Source organism: Sceloporus undulatus, chromosome 3, assembly GCF_019175285.1.
Source record: "Sceloporus undulatus isolate JIND9_A2432 ecotype Alabama chromosome 3, SceUnd_v1.1, whole genome shotgun sequence".
Taxonomy (NCBI): domain Eukaryota; kingdom Metazoa; phylum Chordata; class Lepidosauria; order Squamata; family Phrynosomatidae; genus Sceloporus; species Sceloporus undulatus.
This window is the reverse complement of record NC_056524.1, coordinates 88,161,334-88,181,273: the sequence shown is the minus strand read 5'-3', so window position 1 is coordinate 88,181,273 and position 19,940 is coordinate 88,161,334. Positions and strand designations below refer to the sequence as shown.

The 19,940-nt window shown below is 41.8% G+C and overlaps 1 protein-coding gene across 1 annotated transcript in view; it reads right to left on the bottom strand.

The window, feature by feature from the left end:
- Window positions 1–19,940, bottom strand: part of ACE2 (angiotensin converting enzyme 2) — a 55,357-nt gene that overhangs the window by 12,341 nt on the left and 23,076 nt on the right. The window contains exons 7-13 of the mRNA XM_042456845.1: window positions 18,454–18,562; window positions 15,018–15,115; window positions 13,934–14,103; window positions 11,672–11,898; window positions 7,370–7,514; window positions 6,160–6,258; window positions 3,571–3,693 (exon numbers count right to left, since the gene is read on the bottom strand). Coding sequence (XP_042312779.1) covers window positions 3,571–3,693; window positions 6,160–6,258; window positions 7,370–7,514; window positions 11,672–11,898; window positions 13,934–14,103; window positions 15,018–15,115; window positions 18,454–18,562 — 971 coding nt within the window. The remainder of the gene's footprint in view (window positions 1–3,570; window positions 3,694–6,159; window positions 6,259–7,369; window positions 7,515–11,671; window positions 11,899–13,933; window positions 14,104–15,017; window positions 15,116–18,453; window positions 18,563–19,940) is intronic.

Sequence of the window (19,940 nt, the reverse complement as noted above, 5' to 3'; positions counted from 1 at the left end):
GGTCACTGGGGTGAGATCGGGGTGAAGGAGCAGGCAGGGGATGATGGTCAGGTTGCAGAGGGTCACTGGGGGAAGATCAGGGTGAATGAGCAGGCAGGGGATGATGGGACAGGTTTCAGAGGGTAACGGGGCAAATTTGGGGTGAAGGAGAAGGCAGGAGATGATGGGACAGGTCGCAGGGGTTCATTGGGGGCAAGATTGGGGTGAAGGAGCAGGCGGGGGATGATGGGACAGGTGGCAGGGTTGCAGACGGGGTGAGATTGGGATGAAGGAGGAGGCAGGGGATAATGGGGGTGAGATCGGGGTGAAAGAGGAGGCAGGGGATGATGGGACAGGTGGCAGGGGGTCACTGGGGCAAGATTGGGGTGAAGGAGCAGGCAGGAGATGGTGGGACAGGTGGCAGGGTGGCAGAAGGGGCAAGATCGGGGTGAAGGAGCTGGCAGGGGATGATGGGACAGGTCACAGTGGGTCAATGGGGGCGAGATCGGGGTGATCTTCCACACCAGACTAATTTGAAGTGAAATCGAAGTGAGCTTGGAAAAATTTTTTGTGAATTCGCTTGTTACCGAATTCACAAAAATGAGCCGTCACTCCAAATTGACTGTGGATCCCCCTCGGAATGACCCCCTATAGAAAGCAATCATGTCTGATAATACATCATGTTATAGCGTGAATACGCATGGCTGGACCCGCAGTGGCTCTGGATCTGAGCTGCAAAACCCCTCGTGTGATAAGGCCCTCTGAAAAGCCACCATCACGGTGGCAAAGGCCCTTTATAAACAGGCCATTTCATACGTACTCTGTACGTACTAGGGTTGCCTGGGGGCATCTCTTTCAGATGCCCCCAGCCCTAGTACGTACAGAGTACGTACAAAATGGCAGCACCCATTCTACATGGGTGCCGCCATTACGACGTCACGACTGCGCTGCCTCCAAACAAAGCAGCGTGGACGTGATGTCCTGGTGCCGTAGAAGGGAGCCTGTGGCGCCCTTTCTGCAGCACCAGAGGGAGCTCCATTTTGGAGCTCCTTCCTGATTTTGTGTCGCTGTCACAGTCTTTACACGGCTGCGCCAGCGGCACAAAAGATAAAGGAGCCAAGTAGCCCCTTTCTCCCTTTCCCTGCCACTTGAAGCCCCAAGGACACCCCTTTCCAGGCCGCAGGGAAGCCGCCTTTTGAGGCTTCCCCGCGGCTTGAAAAAGCGGCGGATCGAGATCTCAGGGCTGCCGCTGTAGCAGCTGAGGCCCCGATCCATTGGGGAAAGGGGCGGGAACAGGCCACCCCAAAGGGGCGGTCTGTAAACCACCAAAGTCTTCTTTTTTCCAGTGCAAAAATGAGCAGCTTTCAGCCGCTTCTTTTTGTGCTGGGAAAATGCTGGCGTGGGGCATAGTGTGTGGTTGCCTGACAATTAAAGGGGTGGCATTAAGCCACCCATTTATGGCTGTCTGTTTTGGTCCTTAGGGTGCATTCACACTGCAGAAATAATTCAGTTTGGCACTACTTTAATTGCCATGACTCCATGCTATGGAATTCTGGGAATTGTAATTTTGTGAGACATTTAGTCTTCTCTATCAGAGAGCCTCTGGTGCCAGAACAAACAATGGTTCCCAGGATTTCATAGCACTGAGTCTTGGCAGTTAAAGTCAACCTTGATTATTTCTACAGTGTGGATGCAGCATTAGTTAAGTATACTTAGCTGGATAACCTCTTCTGGCCTAGCCCTCCACCCTAATGATCATGGTAATAGTGTTACAATCATGACTAAATGGTGATCACAAATACAGAACAGTTATGGATGAGTAAATATTAGTAACTGTTCTATGTCCATGATTGTTCAATCCCTTGTCATGTAGGAGTACATGGCTACAACACTCTTGTAAAATGGTCATATAGTCTGTTTAAAGACATCCACAAAAGGAAAGACCATCTTCTTCTAAGGCAGTCAATTCCACTGTCAAAAGTTCTTTCTACTGTTTAGGTGGGAACTCTTTTCTTCTAATTTGAATCTATGTCCTAATCTCTGGAGCAGCAGAAAACATCTTTGCTCCATCTTCTACATGACATCCTTTCAGATATTTAATTATGGCTATCATGCCACCTGTCAATCTTCTCTTCTCCAAGCTAAACGTACCCAGCTCCCTAAGCCAATTCTCATAGGGGTTAGTTTCTAGATATTTTAGCATAATTGTCACTCTTCTCTGAACTGCAGCACCCACAATTGGACTCAATATTTCAGGTGAGCAATAGAGTCGTTCCCATTCCATGATTTCTCTTGAAATGATCTATACACTGTACTTCTGTAATACAGCCATCTTGGCCACTACATCACACCAGGTTTCAGTGATGCCTATTAAATTCTATTTCCCTTTCTGTGTTAACAATTCAAGTTCATATTGTTTATTTCCCATGCTCTGTGCATTACTTCAGGATATCCAAGACCATGGGTTATAATCCTCAACTGCTTTTTATTTCCCGCCCCCCACCCATTGGTGTATCCTTCTATTCCCAAATTCCCCCTCTATTGTCCCCAGGGTTCATCCATCTTTTAGAAGAACATCTCTCGCCCCCATGTAATTCAGTTAAAAGCTCTGACCAAGTCTGCAAAACTGATAGCAATTATACTTTTATTTATAAGAAGCTACTACCAAGCTTTGATAGAAAAAAAAACCTAATATGGGGAAACTTAGGTAAAGTTCATGTAGCAACTATCTGTAGATCCTTGATATCACATTTTTCAAGGAGTAAATTGAAAGTGTAGTCTACATAAGCCCTTTTCAGAGTCTCTCACAGTAGGAGTGAAAACATATGTCAGAGGCACCTCATATACTCCCTGATCCTCTTTAAGTGTTTTCAGCATGCATGGGAGCAAGGGAGCACATAACCCATCCCTACACCATCACTTTCCTTAAGTGGAAAGTTCCACGTCTGAAGATGGGGAATGTTTACTGGAGACTTTCCACACCAGCAAAAACCCTGGAAAATCAGGGAACTAGCTAGCCTGAGGAAAGCCTTCATGCCAATGGGAATATTTGATGATGGAGAGGGGCCGGATTGATATTCCCCTGTTTCCATGGGCAGGAAAGCATGCTTCCCTTTCCATGCTCAGGAAATCATAATGAATTGGAGATGTTTCTTAAAGATACACCATATATTCCTGCTGTGAGCAACTCTGTTAACTACAGGCAAAATTAGGTATCCTCTCAAAAAAAAATAAAAAATGAAAAATTCTAAGACTTTTTTTTAAAGACCACCAGCATTTTGTAAGATCTACATGTTCACTGGATAGGAAATACTAGCATCTGCTTTTTCCTCACCCAGATTCCAAACCTAAATTTGCACCAGAAACATCTAGGCAACTGGCAGGTGAATGAGAGTGAAATGATCAATGACATAGCATTGAAATTGTCCTCTTATCATTTGTCACATCATCTTTGAAAGTGAAGACTGGTCTCCCTTTGCAAAGGAGAAGTGGAAGCCAGTTTTTGAAATGAAGACAGTCTTTATGTGTACCAGTTATGAAGGATGAATTTTACTATAAATTGCTCATATATTATAGAAGGCAGAGAATTACCGCAACTTCAGACCAGCTGTTGTGGAATTAGTGATGTCACATTTGTAAAGCTCATCTGTATGACCAGCAGCCTTGCAAAGTGCTTCTTGAAATTGGAATTGATAAAGTGTCCTTGTGTAATATCTGGAAAGAAGAAAAGAGAAGGTGAGGAAACAAAACCAAATCTTCACTTACAATAATTTTAAAAGCCCTAGAATTTAAATACTGCTTTTTAAAAACAATTAAAAGACAAATTTTTAATGTTTCAGAAGCAACATTAAAATACTGATTGTGCAGTTTCTTTTCTGCTAATTTTTTTTTTACTGGCACAGAGTACTGTTATTTATATGAGACAATCAGATGGCTGAATCTGACAAATGTAAATTATTCTAACTAATAGTTTTTTTCTGTTAACACTCCATCCCAAAGTGATTCAGCTCTTTACTAGAATTTCATCTGCTTCAGGTCTCATTTTGACCGTTTTGGCAGCTACTCTGAAGAGTATTGTGCTTTCAGCCAGTCCACTTGCATGCCCCACTTGCATTAATGAGAATAATTTATTATCTCAAAAATGCAGGAGTCTCAATGCAAAAAAAATTAGAAATAATCTAAGAATGCAGGCACCATGAGATGTCAACATTTTTAGCAAACCTTTGCATTTGTGCAATATTGTAACTCTTTCCACACCATAAGTATGTGCACCATACTTTAACCCCTTCATGACAAGCCATATCCATTCACACCACACCCTTTGTGTTATTATTGATTTTCTGTGGGTGCAGATATCACTTTCTGTATCCTGAGATAATATCTCTTAATACTGTTGATATTCGGCGATGTCTTAAATTGGGGATGACCCAAGAAAGAATAAATAATAAGTGGAGCTGAATTATCCTTTTTACCTATACAAATACATAGCAGACAGTGAGAAGTGAAAAGGTAGATCTATACAAGCTGAATCATACTGGCAGTTCTAACCAGATGTATGTAAGCTGGGATAAGCTTGCAGATTTTTGGACCTGGACTAAATTGACACACTAGAGGATGATTGCTCTCTCAAGAATATCAAAGTGCTGGTGGGTTTTCTGGGAAACATGTGGGTGGCCACAATGCATGCTCAGTCTAGAAATTTATAAATAAATGCAAATATTATGAAAGCCAGAAAAATAGCTTCAGATTACATTTTTTTAAAAAAAATGATCCAAAGTATGATGTGGAAGCCTGGCTGCAGCTACACAGTAGAAATAATGCAGCTTGACATTGCTTTAACTTCCATGGCTCTGTGCTAGATAGTCCTGGAATTTGTAGTTTTGTGAGGCACCAGTACACTTTGGCACAGAAAACTAAAGACTTTTTAAAGCTACACATTTTAGGATTCCATAGGATGGAGCTACAGTACTTAAAGTGGTGTCAACCTGCATTATTTCTACAGTGTAGATTTACTCTGAGAAACCTCAGAATCTGCAGAATTAGAGTGTGCCGAAACACTCAGAGTGGATTACATTTTGTAATATTTAATTATTTAAATCTTTATATCTTGATCTGTATGGGAAGTGTACAAATAAAATCAGTGTAAGCAATTAAAAACTCTTTCAAATATTTAACATACTAAAGAATGACTTAAAACAGTCTAAAACTGGTTATAGAATTTTAGTTTTAAGTTCGTTTAAATAGTCACACCATGAAGTTGCAAAATGGCTAGGTAGAACAATTCAGCAGGAGAGAGTTTAGAGAGAACAGATGGGCAATTAAATGCCTGTTGTTCCCAAGCAAGGTGGTAGGTGGATTTTGAGAGACCCTCCAATGAATCAAAATAGGTAAGACTGTCTCAAAAGTAGAAAAAGAAGCCCTACAGCATGGTCATGACTACAGTCTAATCTGCACTGCAGAAATAATGCAGTTGTCTGCCACTTTAATTACCATTGCTTAATGCTATGGAATTCTAGGGGTTTTAGTTTTGTGAGATATTTATTCTTCTCTCTCAGAGAGCTCTCATGCTACAACAAACTATAAATTCAAGGATCCCATAGGATGGAGCTATGACAGTTAAAGCAGTGTCAAACTATATTAATTCTTGAAGGGAGGGAGGAAGGGAGGGATCATTTTAACAATTTTCTTCCTGTTGTGAGAAAGTATTTGAAAACCACACACGTATTGACTGCCTATTCGCAATTCAGGACTTAATAAGTGCAAAATTCAAACATGGTTGTTTTGTGCAGAGAACACCCCTTTCTGTGCAGGAAACAGCATTTTCTGCACATGAAATAATATTTCTATGCAGAAATACTATTTTTGTGAAGAAAATTCTGTTTTATAGGTTTTTGTGGGTTTTTCAGGCTATGTGGCTATGTTCTAGATGAGTTTATTTCTGGCGTTTCGCCAGCATCCATGGAGAATAAACATCAGGAAAAAACTTGTCTAGAACATGGCCACATAGCCTGAAAAACCCACAACAAACTATGGATACTGGCCATGAGAGCCTCCAACTTCACAAAATTCTGTTTCATGGCAGAAAAGCCTATTTTATGTGCGAAAATAACCACATACAAATTTTGTGCAGAATAAGTCTCAAACTGCAAAGATTCTTGCCTGCCACATAGTTCAGCCTACCTTATAAAAGAGTAGTCATTGGCTACATGGAAGAGAGCTGCAGGATCACAGTATGTCTCATCATGTGGCAATGGTTCCACAACACCAACTGTATCTCGCCTGTAGAGAAGAGAAATATCAAGAGTTTATCATTTCTGAGGGAAGCAAGGTTTGATCAAGCAAACCTTTCATTTCATCACACAAGTGATGTGATGGCCTAGCAGTTGAAACACCAACTCTGATAATTGCAAGATTGGCTGGTCAGCAGGTCAAGGCCCAAGTGCCACATGACAAAGTGAGCTCTTGTTATTAGTCCCAACTTCTGCCAATCTAGCAGTTGGAAAGCATGTAAAAATGAAAGTAGATAAATAGGTATCACTTTGGTGGGAAGGTTACAGCATACTGTGCAATCATGCTGGCCACATGATCACAAAGTTGTCTTTGACAATGCTGGCTCTTTGGCTTAGTAAAGGAGATGAGCACTGCCCCCTAGAGTAAGACACAACTTCACAACCTTGTCAAAGAGGAAACCTTTACCTTTTTTAAAGGTCTGATCAGAGAGGAGGAACCTCAACCCCTCTGGGCCAGATGTGGCTGTAAACCTCCTTTTCTCTTATATCAGTGATGAGTTTTGCAACAGGATCCCATTTACATGGGACTAAACTCTGGTTTACAGCCTGGGAAACTGTTGCATGTAAGTGACCTCTGAGATGCCACTCAGGAGACTGTTGCACAGTAGTTTACTCCTGGGTAAGTGCTGGGCTGTGTTTTGTGTAACAGATGAGGAAATAAGAATTACATCTGGCCTGGCCACTTTGCCTTGGATGTATACTGTCCTTTTGGTCTTGCTAACTGCTGGTATGCACCCTTCCCAATTTCGAATTCAGCAGAAAAATTCTTCCCAACACCTGGCTTTTTGATGCACTGAAGACTGGAATAAAAAAACAGGCAAGCAAACAGTGCTTCATAATAGCGTTTGTTATTATGCATACATGTGAGTCACCTCTGTAAAGCAAAGAGATGTGTGCCTTTGGCAGAGATACTTAGAAGATAGGTTCATCTACGCTTTTGCTTTTATAACAGAAATGAAACAGTTTGTAAAATTAGGGAGTTAGCTAACATAGGTGGTCTTAAAGTATAGTCACATGACTTTTTAAAAACATACATCTAAAATATATATTTTTATATCCCAGAAATTCTTCAGGTCCTTCAAACCATTTCCTTTACTTACTTCATCTCCCACCATTTTCTTATCCACTGGTCCTTTGGGATCTGCCCAGAAAACACCATCCACCGCCATTTCTCTAGCATGTAAGTGAAAGGCATTGTTCCAACAATAGTGAGGGCTTGTTTGAGCAGGAAATTGATATCTGTTTCTGAAGTGTAAAGCAAAACTGGCTGAAAGCATTGTATGAAAACTGCACGTAAAGGTTTTAGAATGAAATTTTTAAAAAACAATTAAAATCATCTTATTAAAACAGTATAAAAATGCATAAAACATACAAAAAGTAAAAAAAAACACTAGTACACACACCCTGAATAAAAGCCTTCCTGACAACAATTAATATAATGAATTTTATTTTACTTGAAAACATGAAAAATAAGACAAAAAGAGAGTCAATATGTAAATTTCTTCAGATAGTATACAGGAAAATATTAAAATAAGGCAAAAAGAGAGCATCTATAATTTACAGAAATCCAACTATTTTATTATAAAAATAGCATCCTTAATCCAGTGACTGGAACTGTAATAAAAACAAAAAAACAAAAAAACAAAAAAAAAACTCCACTATATTCTCACTGACTGCTAATTTTTTATGAGTAACATAACCCATTATTAACATTCAAAGACATATCCATGCTAGTCTGGAATATCAGTATGCAAAGGGATCTTACAGTAGTTAATCTCAAAGGTAGTACAAGATCCCTTTGCATACATTATTAACATGTCACTCTCAATTTCATATTTTTCACCTTGCAAAAGTCACTAAAAATGTCCAACCTCCCAACCAAGTCCCCCATTAACATTTTTGCAATACAAAGCAAGTATTCTCTGATGCATTATAAATTTTATATAATTCTTATTAAAATGTTGAAAGTTAATTATAAAGTTTTTATTTTTTTTTATTTTTAACATGTTACTTCCATGCTATAGACTAACCAACATCATTATAAAACTTACATGATTCATAATCCTTCCTAAACATATCTTCCTCTAGGGCTGCATCCGCACTGCAGAAATAATCCAGTTTAACACCACTTTAACTGCCATGGCTTAATGCTATGGATTTTTGGGAATTGTAGTTTTGTGATATATTTAGCCTTCTCTGGAGTAGTCCACACTGGCCAAATAAAGCAGCTTCTAACAGCTTTGAAGATTGGTGTTTAGACAATGTACATGGCAAAACTAGCTGGAAAGTGAAAGGAAGCCGTGGTCTGGGATTAAAAACTGGAGTAAAAGGAAGCTAGGATACTCCGATTGAAGGAGGAAAATGCATACAATCACACTGGAATATAAAAAGCCTGGTGCCATCACGAGACTGTGGCAAAGCAAAAACATGTTTGCCAATAATGCAATGGATTTAACGACAACATACAAACCAGGCAATCCAATAGGGGGCATCGGGTGGAGGGGGCATGTATGCTGGGCCTCCATGATTGTGCTTTGCCAATGTATCACTAGACACACCAATGCATACAGGTGGGCATCCATTGGGATGGCATCTGGGCAGGAAGAGGGAGGACATTGGAGGCTGAAGGCGGTGTGTTTGTGTGATGGTGCACATGTATGGTGGGGAAGCAACAAAAAAATAACCATAGAGTGGCTTGACACTACATAGGACAGACAGCCCATGGGTATTCAGCCCACCTTGGGAGCAGGCAGTGCAGACATTGAGGTTTCAATTTGTTTTCAGAAAATCCAGGATCAACCCACGTTTTTGTGCCCATTTGCTCCAGCCTTACATCATAGAATCATAGAATCATAAAGCTGGAAGAGACCACAAGGGCCATCCAATCCAACCCCCTGCCATGCAGGAAATCTAAATCAAAGCATCCCCGACAGATTGCCATCCAGCCTCTGTTTAAAGACCTCCAGGGAAGGAGACTCCACTACACTCTGAGGGAGTTGGTTCCACTGTCAAAAAGCCCTTACTGTCAGGAAGTTCCTCCTAATGTTGAGGTGGAATCTCTTTTCCTGCAGCTTGCATCCGTTGTTCCGTGTCCTAGTCTCTGGAGCAGCAGAAAACAAGCTTGCTGCCTCCTCAATATGACATCCCTTCAAATATTTAAACAGGGCTATCATATCACCTCTTAACCTTCATTTCTCCAGGCTAAACATCCCCAGCTCCCTAAGTTGTTCCTCATAAGGCATAGTTTCCAGACCCTTCCTTCACCATTTTAGTTCCCCTCCTTTGGGCACGCTTCAGTTTCTCAACATCCTTTTAAAACTGTGGTGACCAGAACTGGATACAGTATTCCAGGTGGGGCCTGACCAAAGCAGAATAGAGTGTCACCATTACTTCTCTTGATCTAGACCAAGGGTCGGCAACCTCCGGCCCGCGGGCCGGATGTGGCCCGCGAAGGCCTGGCTACCGCCCCCAGCTGCTGTTGCCGCCGCCGCTGCCGCCCGTCGCAGCTTTTCGCCGCTATGGGCGCCGCCATTTTGGGCGGCAAAATGGCGGCCAAGTCTCACACGACCTTCCCCCGCCATTTTGGGCGAAAAAATGGCAGCGCCCATAGCGGCCTCTGGGGCCCTCCAGAGGCCCGCTGCCGTCTCTGGGACCCTCCAGGCGGGCTCCCACGGTAGCAGGGGGCCTCTGTGGGGCCTGCTGCCATCCCTGGGGCCCTGCAGGAGGGCTCCCAGGCCGGCGGGCGGCCTCTGGGGGGCCCGCTGCTGTCTCTGGGGCCCTCCAGGCAGGCTCCCAGGGCGGCAGGGGCCCGCTGCCGTCTCTGGGGCCCTGCAGGAGGGCTCCCAGGGCAGCAGGGGGCCTCTGCGGGGCCCGCTGCCGTCTCTGGGTCCCTCCAGGCGGGCTCCCAGGGCGGCTGGGGGCCTCTGCAGGGCCCGCTGCCATCTCTGGGGCCCTGCAGGAGGGCTCCCAGGGCGGCAGAGGGCCTCTGCGGGGAAGCTCCACCCCCAGCACACAGCCCCGCCCCGGAGGGTGGAAGCTCCACCCCTGGCACGTGGCCTCGCCCCGGAGGGTCGAAGCTCCACCCCCCAGTTTCGGCCCTCCAGTCGCCTGAGGGACAGCAACCTGGCCCCCGGCTCAAAAAGGTTGCCTACCCCTGATCTAGACACTATACTTCTATTGATGCAGCCAAAAATCGCATTGGCCTTGTTTGCTGCCGCATCACACTGTTGACTCATATTCAACTTGTGGCCTACTTGGACTCCCAGATCCCTTTCACATGTAGTCTCATTCAGCCAGGTGTCCCCCATCCTATATCTGTGCATTTCATTTTTCTGCCCTAAGTGCAGTACCTTACATTTCTCCGTTTTGAATTTCATTTTGTTAGCTTTGGCCCAGCTTTCTAATCTATTAAGGTCATTTTGAATTTTGATCTTGTCCTCTGGGGTATTAGCTACTCCTCCTAATTTGGTGTCATTTGATAAGTATACCCCCAATTCTGTCATCCAAGTCATTGGTAAAGATGTTGAATAGCACTGGGCCCAGGACAGAGCCTTGTGGGACCCCACTGGTCACTTCTCTCCAGGATGAAAAGGAGCCATTGTTGAGCACCCTTTGGGTTCGGCCGGTCAACCAGTTACAAATCCATGTAATAGTTACCTTGTCTAGTCCACATTTTACAAGCTTGTTTGCAAGACTGCCATGGGAAACCTTGTCAAAGGCCTTACTGAAATCAAGATATACTATATCCACAGCATTCCCTTCATCTACCAAACTGGTAATTTTATCAAAGAAAGAGATCAGATTTGTCTGGCATGACTTGTTTCTCTGAAACCCATGTTGACTTTTTGTGATTATGGCATTGCCTTCTAGATGTTCACAGACTCTTTGTTTAATGATCTGCTCAGAACCTTTCGTGGTATAGATGTCAGACTAACTGGACGATAATTGTTAGGATCCTCTTTTTTCCCCTTTTTGAAGATGGGGACAACGTTTGCCCTCCGCCAGTCTGCTGGGATCTCTCCTGTTTTCCAGGAGTTTTCAAAGATTATTGCCAATGGCTCCGATATTACATTTGCCAGTTCTTTTAATACCCTTGGATGTAGTTCATCTGGTTCTGGAGATTTATATTCGTTTAGATTAACCAGATATTCCTGTACTATCTCTTTACTTATTCTGTGCTGAAATTCCCTTATTCTGTCCTCTGCTCCATTATCCTCAAGTTGAGCACCCTTTTCCTTTTCTGAGAAGAAGGTTATTTCTGCATTGCAGATGCAGCCAAGGAGATTGGGGGGGGGGGGGGGAGAGATAAAGGAAAATTCTTTCCAATACAATTTTGATAAATTAACAATAGTTATGAAATCTTGTACCACCAGAACTGACAACAACTCCCAATGCCATCTTACCACTATCTTCTTGAAAGGTAGGCTCCAGAAGGCCAAGGGTTTTCAGGTGCTTTGGAGTAGCTGCAGAAAGTGACATGATCTCTCCTACAGCTTCATGGAACCCTTCATTGGCACCCCCTTTGAGCAAAAGAGGAAGATGGGAATAGGCCATATCATATTCAATGTGGCCCATCTCATGATGTGCTGTGAGGAAGTCATCCATAGTCACTTTTGTGCACATCTTGATCCTACAGACAAATATAGTGCAGACTTCAAAACTCAAGGTAGTATTTCATCCTCTGACAAAATGGACTGTCATCATGAAGGTTTATGCAACAATAAATCTGTTACTCTTCAATATACCTCTTTGTAGCTTTTTGTTGGGTGTCAATTGGGTCTTCAAGGGGAGTGCTATGGTGCCACAGCAGAGAAGGCCCTCTTTCAGGTCCTCCCAGAATATATTGCCCTGACTGATAGGACACAAAGAAGGCTGCTCAAACCATAGGGAAGTATATATGGGAAGAGGCACTCCTTCAAGTAACAATATCCTATGCACATTAGGATTTTAAATGTCAATACCAGCACTTGAATTCAGACCAGAAGCATTTTAGTAGCCAATGTATTTCCTTTAAAATGGCTATCATGTAGTTTGTGCAGCCTAGCTATTGAATATTTCAGTAGCTGCAGCTTCTGAGTCCTCAAGGGCAGCCCCCCCACCCCAGTACATTGTGTTATTGTTGTTAACTGCCTTTGCATTGATCTCGACCCAAGGCGACTCTGCTGATGAGACATCTCCAAGACCCCCGTCTTCTATTGCTCTGCCCAACTCCTGAAAAACCCATACTCATTATCTCTTTAATAGAGTACATCCATCTAGCATGCAGCCTTCCTCTCTTTCTACTTCCCTCCACCTTTCCCAGCATTATTGTTTTTTCGAGTGTTTCATGTCTTCTCATGATGTGTCCAAAGTATGCCAGCTTAAGTTTTGTCATCCTGGCTTCCAGGGAGATTTCTGGCATGGTCTGCTCTAGGACCCTTTTGTTGTGAGCCATCCTCAGCACTCTTCTCCAGCACCACATGTCAAAGGAATTGGTTTTCTTCCTATCTTCTTTATGAATCTCCAGCTTTTTGTCCAGCTCTCATATCCATACATTGTAATGGGGAATACAATGGCTTGTATGATTCTAACTTTTGTGCTGAGTTGTATATCTTTGCATTTTAGGATTTTTTCTGGTTCTTTCTTCCGATTTTCTGGCTGCAGTCCCCATTTCTATCAATATTTGATCCCAGATATGAGAACTGTTTTACTGTTTGTATTTCCACATTGTCTAGTTTGAATTTATGTAATTTTTCCATAGTCAATTATTTTTGTTTTCTTTATATTCAACAGTAAACCTGCCTTTGCACTTTCTTCTTTGATCTCCCTTAGTAGTTGTTCAAAGCTTGTGAGGTTTTCTGCTAGTATTACCGTGTCATCAGCATATCTCAGATCACTGATATGCCTTCCCTATTTTCACACCTTCTCCTCTGTGTCCAAGCCTGCTTTCCTTACAATATCTTCTGCTTATAAGTTGAACAGGTGGCATGAGAAGATGCAGGAAGTTAACAGTGGATGTACTACTGTGATTAAATTGGCAGAATGAAGTGGCCAAAATTTTTTGGATGCAACAAAAACCCAGCAAATTATTATTGGGCTCTTCCCGATGAAGCAAATATACCATAACGATGTATTTATTGTTGAAATTCTCTTTTTAAAAAAATCTAAACAACCTTCCTGTTGTCCTGAACTATTTTCTGGCAAATTTTATACCAGCTGCAATATTTTATTCCCACTCTAAGTGGATTTCTTTTTAATTTCAAGACATATCAGAACAAACATTGATCTTTTTTTCTTCTCTTTCCTTTTTTTCAAGTTTTTTTTCTTACAGTGCTATAGTGCATCAGTGAAATTGCCCTTTTGCACCATAACATGGTAACGCTAATTAAAAAACAAAACAAAACAGGAAGGAGGAAAAACCTCACTACGCTACAAGTTCTTCATGGCATTTACAACTCCGGGGATTCTGTTGGATGGAGCCAATACAATTAAAGTGGTTTCAGATTTTAATTCCCAGTTTTAAAGCTGGATATGTTTAGTTCTGGGATCCTGTGGGATAGGTGCATGGCTGCAGTGGAGAAGAGATTCCAGGCCACAAGTGTCTGTGTTTTCTTTTATGTGGAGCATGCAAGCACATGTTTCACAGGAATCAGAAAAGAAAGAAAAATCTTTTGAGTTTTCAGTACCTGTAGTCATATTTCCCCAAATCCCAAGCTGTGGGATGACAAACAACTTTTCTGCCATCATTTGGTTCTAACAGCATGGAATTCTTCCAGAAGCCTTCAGTCATTTCATAGAGTCCAACTGAGACAAAAAAATTCTCAGCAGCCTTAAACATTGTTGTTACATTCCAGTTCTGAAAAAGATTTCACTGTTAACTGGCAGTCTTTAAAATAACTGAATTATGAGGCCTTAGCTGTTTGTGCAGCATCTTTAACTGCACACACACACATACTTGCACATGCCTATCCTGCCTTTCTCTCAACATAGGGACTCAAAGAGGCTAAGTTTTTACTCCAGTTGCTAGCCTTGCTACAGTAGAACCAATCAGCACTTACTGAAATACTTTGACGAATTCTAATTTGGACTAGTAATTCGATTTAGATCTCTGTATTTAATTCAGATTATAAAGTTAGTTCATATCCATGGCATTTGTAGAAATAAGCCATTAAATTAAATCTATGTGTATATAAGAATATAAGAAAATGGGATTCTGGATAAAATTGACACGGGCAGCAGGCATGAACTGATAAGTCCTGCAAAGTCATGTAAAGAGGGAAAGGAGGAAATTGGGAGAGTAGAAATATGGACCAAGATGACTCCAAGCCAACCCTACAGAGCCCTAGATGGAAGTGTACAAATTCTCCTTGTATACTACACAGAGAAATTCAGTTATTGGCTGGTCTCGAAATGTGAAGAATGAATGATAAAATATACGTGAGACCTGTAACAAAATTTTGCAGCATCATATATACTATTCCATTCCAATCCTCTATTTAATTTTCCACTGTCACCCTAAGTAGAGAGCCAGCATTTTGTTGTACTTCTGAAAACCAACTGATACCTCCCTGTTGTGCATAGGTGCTTCATAAGCAACACTACTTTGTTTATACACCTACACTAGACAGAGGACTATCAAGCACTAATAAAATGATGATGCTATCAAGAACTGCCTTTCAGAATTCAAATACCTGATATAATATCATGTTAAAAGCCAAAAACCAAATTCTGCTAGCACATGAACAGTTGGAACCCATGTACATGGCCTACCTTTTCCACCATTGCAGAGGATACATCAATATTTGGTTTAGCTGGATAGGGAATCATCAATGGGTATAAATTTGTCCAAAATCTTCCCCACATATCGCCTTCAACAGAAAAAGAATAATTTCCAGTAAACACAAAATGAGTAATAGCTGCTGTTTTCAAATGCCAAAGATTGTGGCTGGATATTTAAAAATAAAAAAAACCATTGTGAACTACAGCAAAGTGTACTGAAACATCTTGATAAATTTGCCCCATCTGACATTTCAGAAAAAAACACTGGCTATAGTTTTACAGGAGCCAGTGTTGTTTGATGGTCTGAGTGTTGGACTCTGGAGACCAGTGTTTGAATCCCTGCTTGACCATGGAAACCTGCTGGGTAACCTTGGGCAAGTCACACTCAGTCAGATGAAGGAAAATTAAAAAAACCCTCTGAAGAAACTTTGCCAAGAAAATCCCATGCTAGGTTTGCCTTAGGGGTACCATAGGTTGAAAATGACTTGAAGGCATGCAACAACAACAGTATAATTGCATGCTAAGTATTAAAAACATATCCTACATGTCCTGATTTGACAACATAGAGAGACCTGATTAATCCTCTCTCGTCCTACTTTTTCAGCTGCATTTAAAATGATTCAGCTTCTCTCTCTCTTCTTCCACATTTCCCCTTTGTCCTCAGCTTATTTCAGTTGCTGCACACCAAGTTCAAAGTGAAAAAGTAGTTTGCTCTCAATTAACGCAATAGGGGGAAGGAAAAGGAGACAGTGTCCTCTCCTTCCCAGTAGGCTTGGGCAAAAGCAAACTGCTGCATCCTCTCCATGTTTGTGCATTCTTCCTCATAAATAAGTTTTGCCATCTTGACCACATTCTGATATTTGGCCAGATGTTGGTCATGTGTATCCTGGTTTTTATCTATGAAACGTTACAACATTTGATTAAAAATAATTGGGTACTTTGCTTACTCAAAAAAGACATCTTCTTGTATTTCTCTGCAACTTGTTACCTTGCAATTTCCCTGCTATGGAAACTTTAATATATAAACAGGTAGGTACCAAGAAGCAAAGGTCATTATTTCTCCTAAACAAGAACAGAGCATAAAGTGGAAATTACTGATTCCAGCCAGATACAACTAAGGCCTTATCTTGAAAAGGACACTTATCTACATTGTTTCCATATCATACACCCCAACTGCACTGTTTAAAATGATTCATGTGATTTAGAAAAGCATTAATGTGGCAAAATTCTTCTCCTTGTGCACAGAAAAGGGAATATGACATGAGACAGAAATTAGGCAATGAATACAGTGGTACCCCGGGATACGAATGCGCCGCGTTACGAAATTTCCGGGTTACGAAAAAAATCCATTTAAAAAAACTGTTCCGGGTTACGAAGGTTATTTCGGGTTACGAAAAAAATTTTGGTGCTTTTCGGCGCTTTTTCGCACCAAATCGCGGCTTTCGCTATTAGCGCCTATGGGGCTTCGGCTTGCGAATGCTTTTCGGGTTACGAATGGCGCCGCGGAACGAATTAATTTCGTAACCCGGGGTAGCCCTGTAGCTATCATCTTGTTTTGTCTTGCTCCATGTCATGATAGCAACGCCTGCCATTCGTTTTGCCAAGTAGAACACTACCTTATGGCTTGGAATTGGTGTTGGTGTGTCTTCAACTGAGGCTAATAATTATTAGGAAATAAATGGAGCTCTCTCTTGAGTGTTTTGAATAGTACAAACTACAGAAATTTGGAAGGTGATAATACTTCTTACCACCGTTGAGGAGAGGAGACAGATGTGAACCATGTATATGAAGAAATGTCAGGTTTGGGAATAAGGTCAGAATGGGTTGTGAATATGAGGCTGGACAGACACAGCAGAGCAGTGTGCCCCTTTTTGAAGACCTTGTACAAGATATCAAATCATTAACATGGCAAGAATGTGTATGTCTCTTCTTCTATATCCTTACTTCATAGTGGGTGAGACCAGTGGTCTTCCAGATGTTCTCAACTTCTCCAACCCTTTACTAATGCCACCCTGGGTGATGAAACTACAAACATTTGAGGGTCATTCCCACTTGTTAGTTGAATCAAATCCTGATTCATTCTCGCTGCGTTTTGGAATTCAATTCAAAGATGTCCCTTGTTCTCACTATGAAAAGGTTTTTTTTTTCTTACCCCCTATGAAATAGGTTATTTTTTGTGGCCTGGTTGTCATTCCCACTAGCTGCCACGCTGCAAAAGACAAGTTAACCATTGTGATGTAAGCAGCAGTCTGGACTTACAAGCCTGTGCAGATGAGGGGGGCTGAAATGAAGGGCAGGTCATCAGAGGCGAGGGGCAGACCCCTGCCATGCCTGGATTGTTCAATCCAGGCATGTCAGAGGGAAGGGGTACCCCCCAGGGTTCCTGTTCAGAACCCTGCCATGCCTGCATTGCATGATCCAGGCATGGCAGGGGAGGGACCCCCCAGGGATCCCATCCAGACCCCTGCCATGCCTATATCATGTGATCCAGACATGGCAGGGCCCATCCAGACCCCTGGAAGGCAGGGAATTATTCCACTGGAAGGCCGGGGAATGGAATGGAGAGGAGGAGGAGGAGGATGGAGGCAAGGTCGGGAGGGGGGTGAGAGAAGGAGGAGATGGACAGAAGCCCCCCCTTTAAAAATAAAATTAAACTTTTATCAACGAAGCAATATATTGCTAAAGCAATCACTTTGCAAATTGTTGCTTTACCATTCTATCAATTTTTCGATGAAGTTTATTAAAACAAAACAAAAAAAAAAAAAAAAAAAAGGAAAAAAGCACCACTGGGGCATCTCTGGGGAGGGATGGTAAACACCCTCCCTCAGAAAAAGAATCGATTCTGATCTGGCGTTCCCACTTATTGGACATGGATCAGAATTGAATCTTTTGAAAAGAAGCACCAAAAAAACTACAATTTTTTAAACCCTGGATTTTTATGTTAGCCCCGCTTTATTTCAATTGGAATCGATTCAGTGAGGATCAGAAGCGGTTTCTAGTGGGAATGATGGTCATATACCCTGTATCAGGATTCGATGCAAATTGAAGATCAAACATTAGAAACTACCACTATAATTCAAGGGAGAAGGGGACTTAGGCCCATTGAATGGTGTTAGATTTCAACTGCCATGATCCCATCAAGTTCAACAATAGCCAGAGATGATGGAGTTGTAGCCCAACAACGTGGGGAAGGTCACACTACCATTCACTTTTCTATTTGTATATTTGCAAATAATTTTCACTAATCAAAGTTAAATCTTTTAGTCACTCCTTCAGAGGAAGCAAAACTCAGCCAGCGCTTCCATCATACTCAGAGAAGTGGGAAGAAAATAGCAAGATATTGCCTGTTACATGTAGCCTTCTAGACCAGCATTGTCTGCCTTTGTGACACATAACAGACATGGCTTGTAATGTTGCATTTTCATACCAAGTAAATGAGCAGGAAGACATCCTTTGGGGTCAATGTGCTTTGAGCCGTAGACCTTCTGTAGATTGTGCCTCACATAAGCATGCAGCTGCTCATACAAGGGTTTTATCTGGAAAACAGCAACAACCAGAATAATTCCATTTAATTTGTCTCACTGGGAAATGCAAGGTTTTCATTAGTATTTCCACCCTAGTCAGCTTGAAATCATGTCAAACTTTTCCCTATCCCTCCTTGCAACAACTTTAGGGAAAGTAGGTTGTATAGAACATATGCATACATGCATACATTTATTTATTTCAGTCAATGACCAGTAAATATACTGAACATGTGACAGTATACTGATCATGGTAACATGGTAAATGACTCATGGTGAAATGGTGCACATGTAGTACTGGTGTCACCTCTTTGGTGGGGCACAAAGCTCTCTGACAGGGAAAGCTAAATAGCTCACAAAACTACAAACCCCCAAATTCTTTAGCACTGAGTCATGGCAATTAAAGTGGTGTCAAACTGCTTTATTCCTATAGTGTGGCAGCAGCCAAAGCCACTACTATGTCCACAGGGACATTAAAATGTTTTAATTGACACCAAAGCAGTTTTCTCTGCTGGTCTTTTCAGTAGATAATGATAATACTTTGATCCCACTTGAACTGTCTATGGAATCCTGGGATCTGGAGTTTCATGATTTATGTAGAAATCTCTGCCAGATAACTCTAGTGCCTCCCTGACTACAGATCCCAGGATACTGTAGAAGAAACCACAGCAATTAAAGTGGGATGAAAACTGTTGTAACTGTCTAGTGTGAAAGAGACCCCCTTTTCGTAGTTCTCTGCTGGAGAGGGACACATCTGGGGGGCTGGGAGAACATCTCCCCTTTTCATGGGCCCAGTTTGGAGAAGGCAGTTATAAAAGAAAGTTCTCTTCCACATATCACCATATTAAAACAGAAGGGCATAGACAGTGCATTTTATAATGGTGTTACTAATGTTACAAACTGTATTATTTTTCCATATTTCCCATCTTAGGTTGAGATTAGGTGTTATTCCTCTTATGTCTATACAGGAGAAATTGTGATTGCAGTGATATTCCTACTGCAATGGGAAAGACAATTGTTGGTCGAAATGAGTCTGATACTTGTCTTGATTGAGGGATTACAAATTTACTTATTTTAAAGATGCTTCAAGCTTACCTTTAATTTTTGTGTCTATAAAATGTGTTATGTGTGGTTGCAAAGTGTTTTTGGAATTCATGGGTAATTGTGTTTGATACCGTGCATCCCACCTTGACCATCATTGGGTTTTATTTCTTTTTGTAAATTCCTAGTGTGAACCATAGAAGAAGATGAGCCATGACTGGGGATGGGCCATCAGAACAACATAAGGCCCTGGCAGGATCTATTCAAACACTCAAACTGATGTCTTGAATCAGGTCCATATGCAGTAAAGCAAAAAAGTGCACCCTTTTTGTCAGAGTACTCTTGGGGCTTT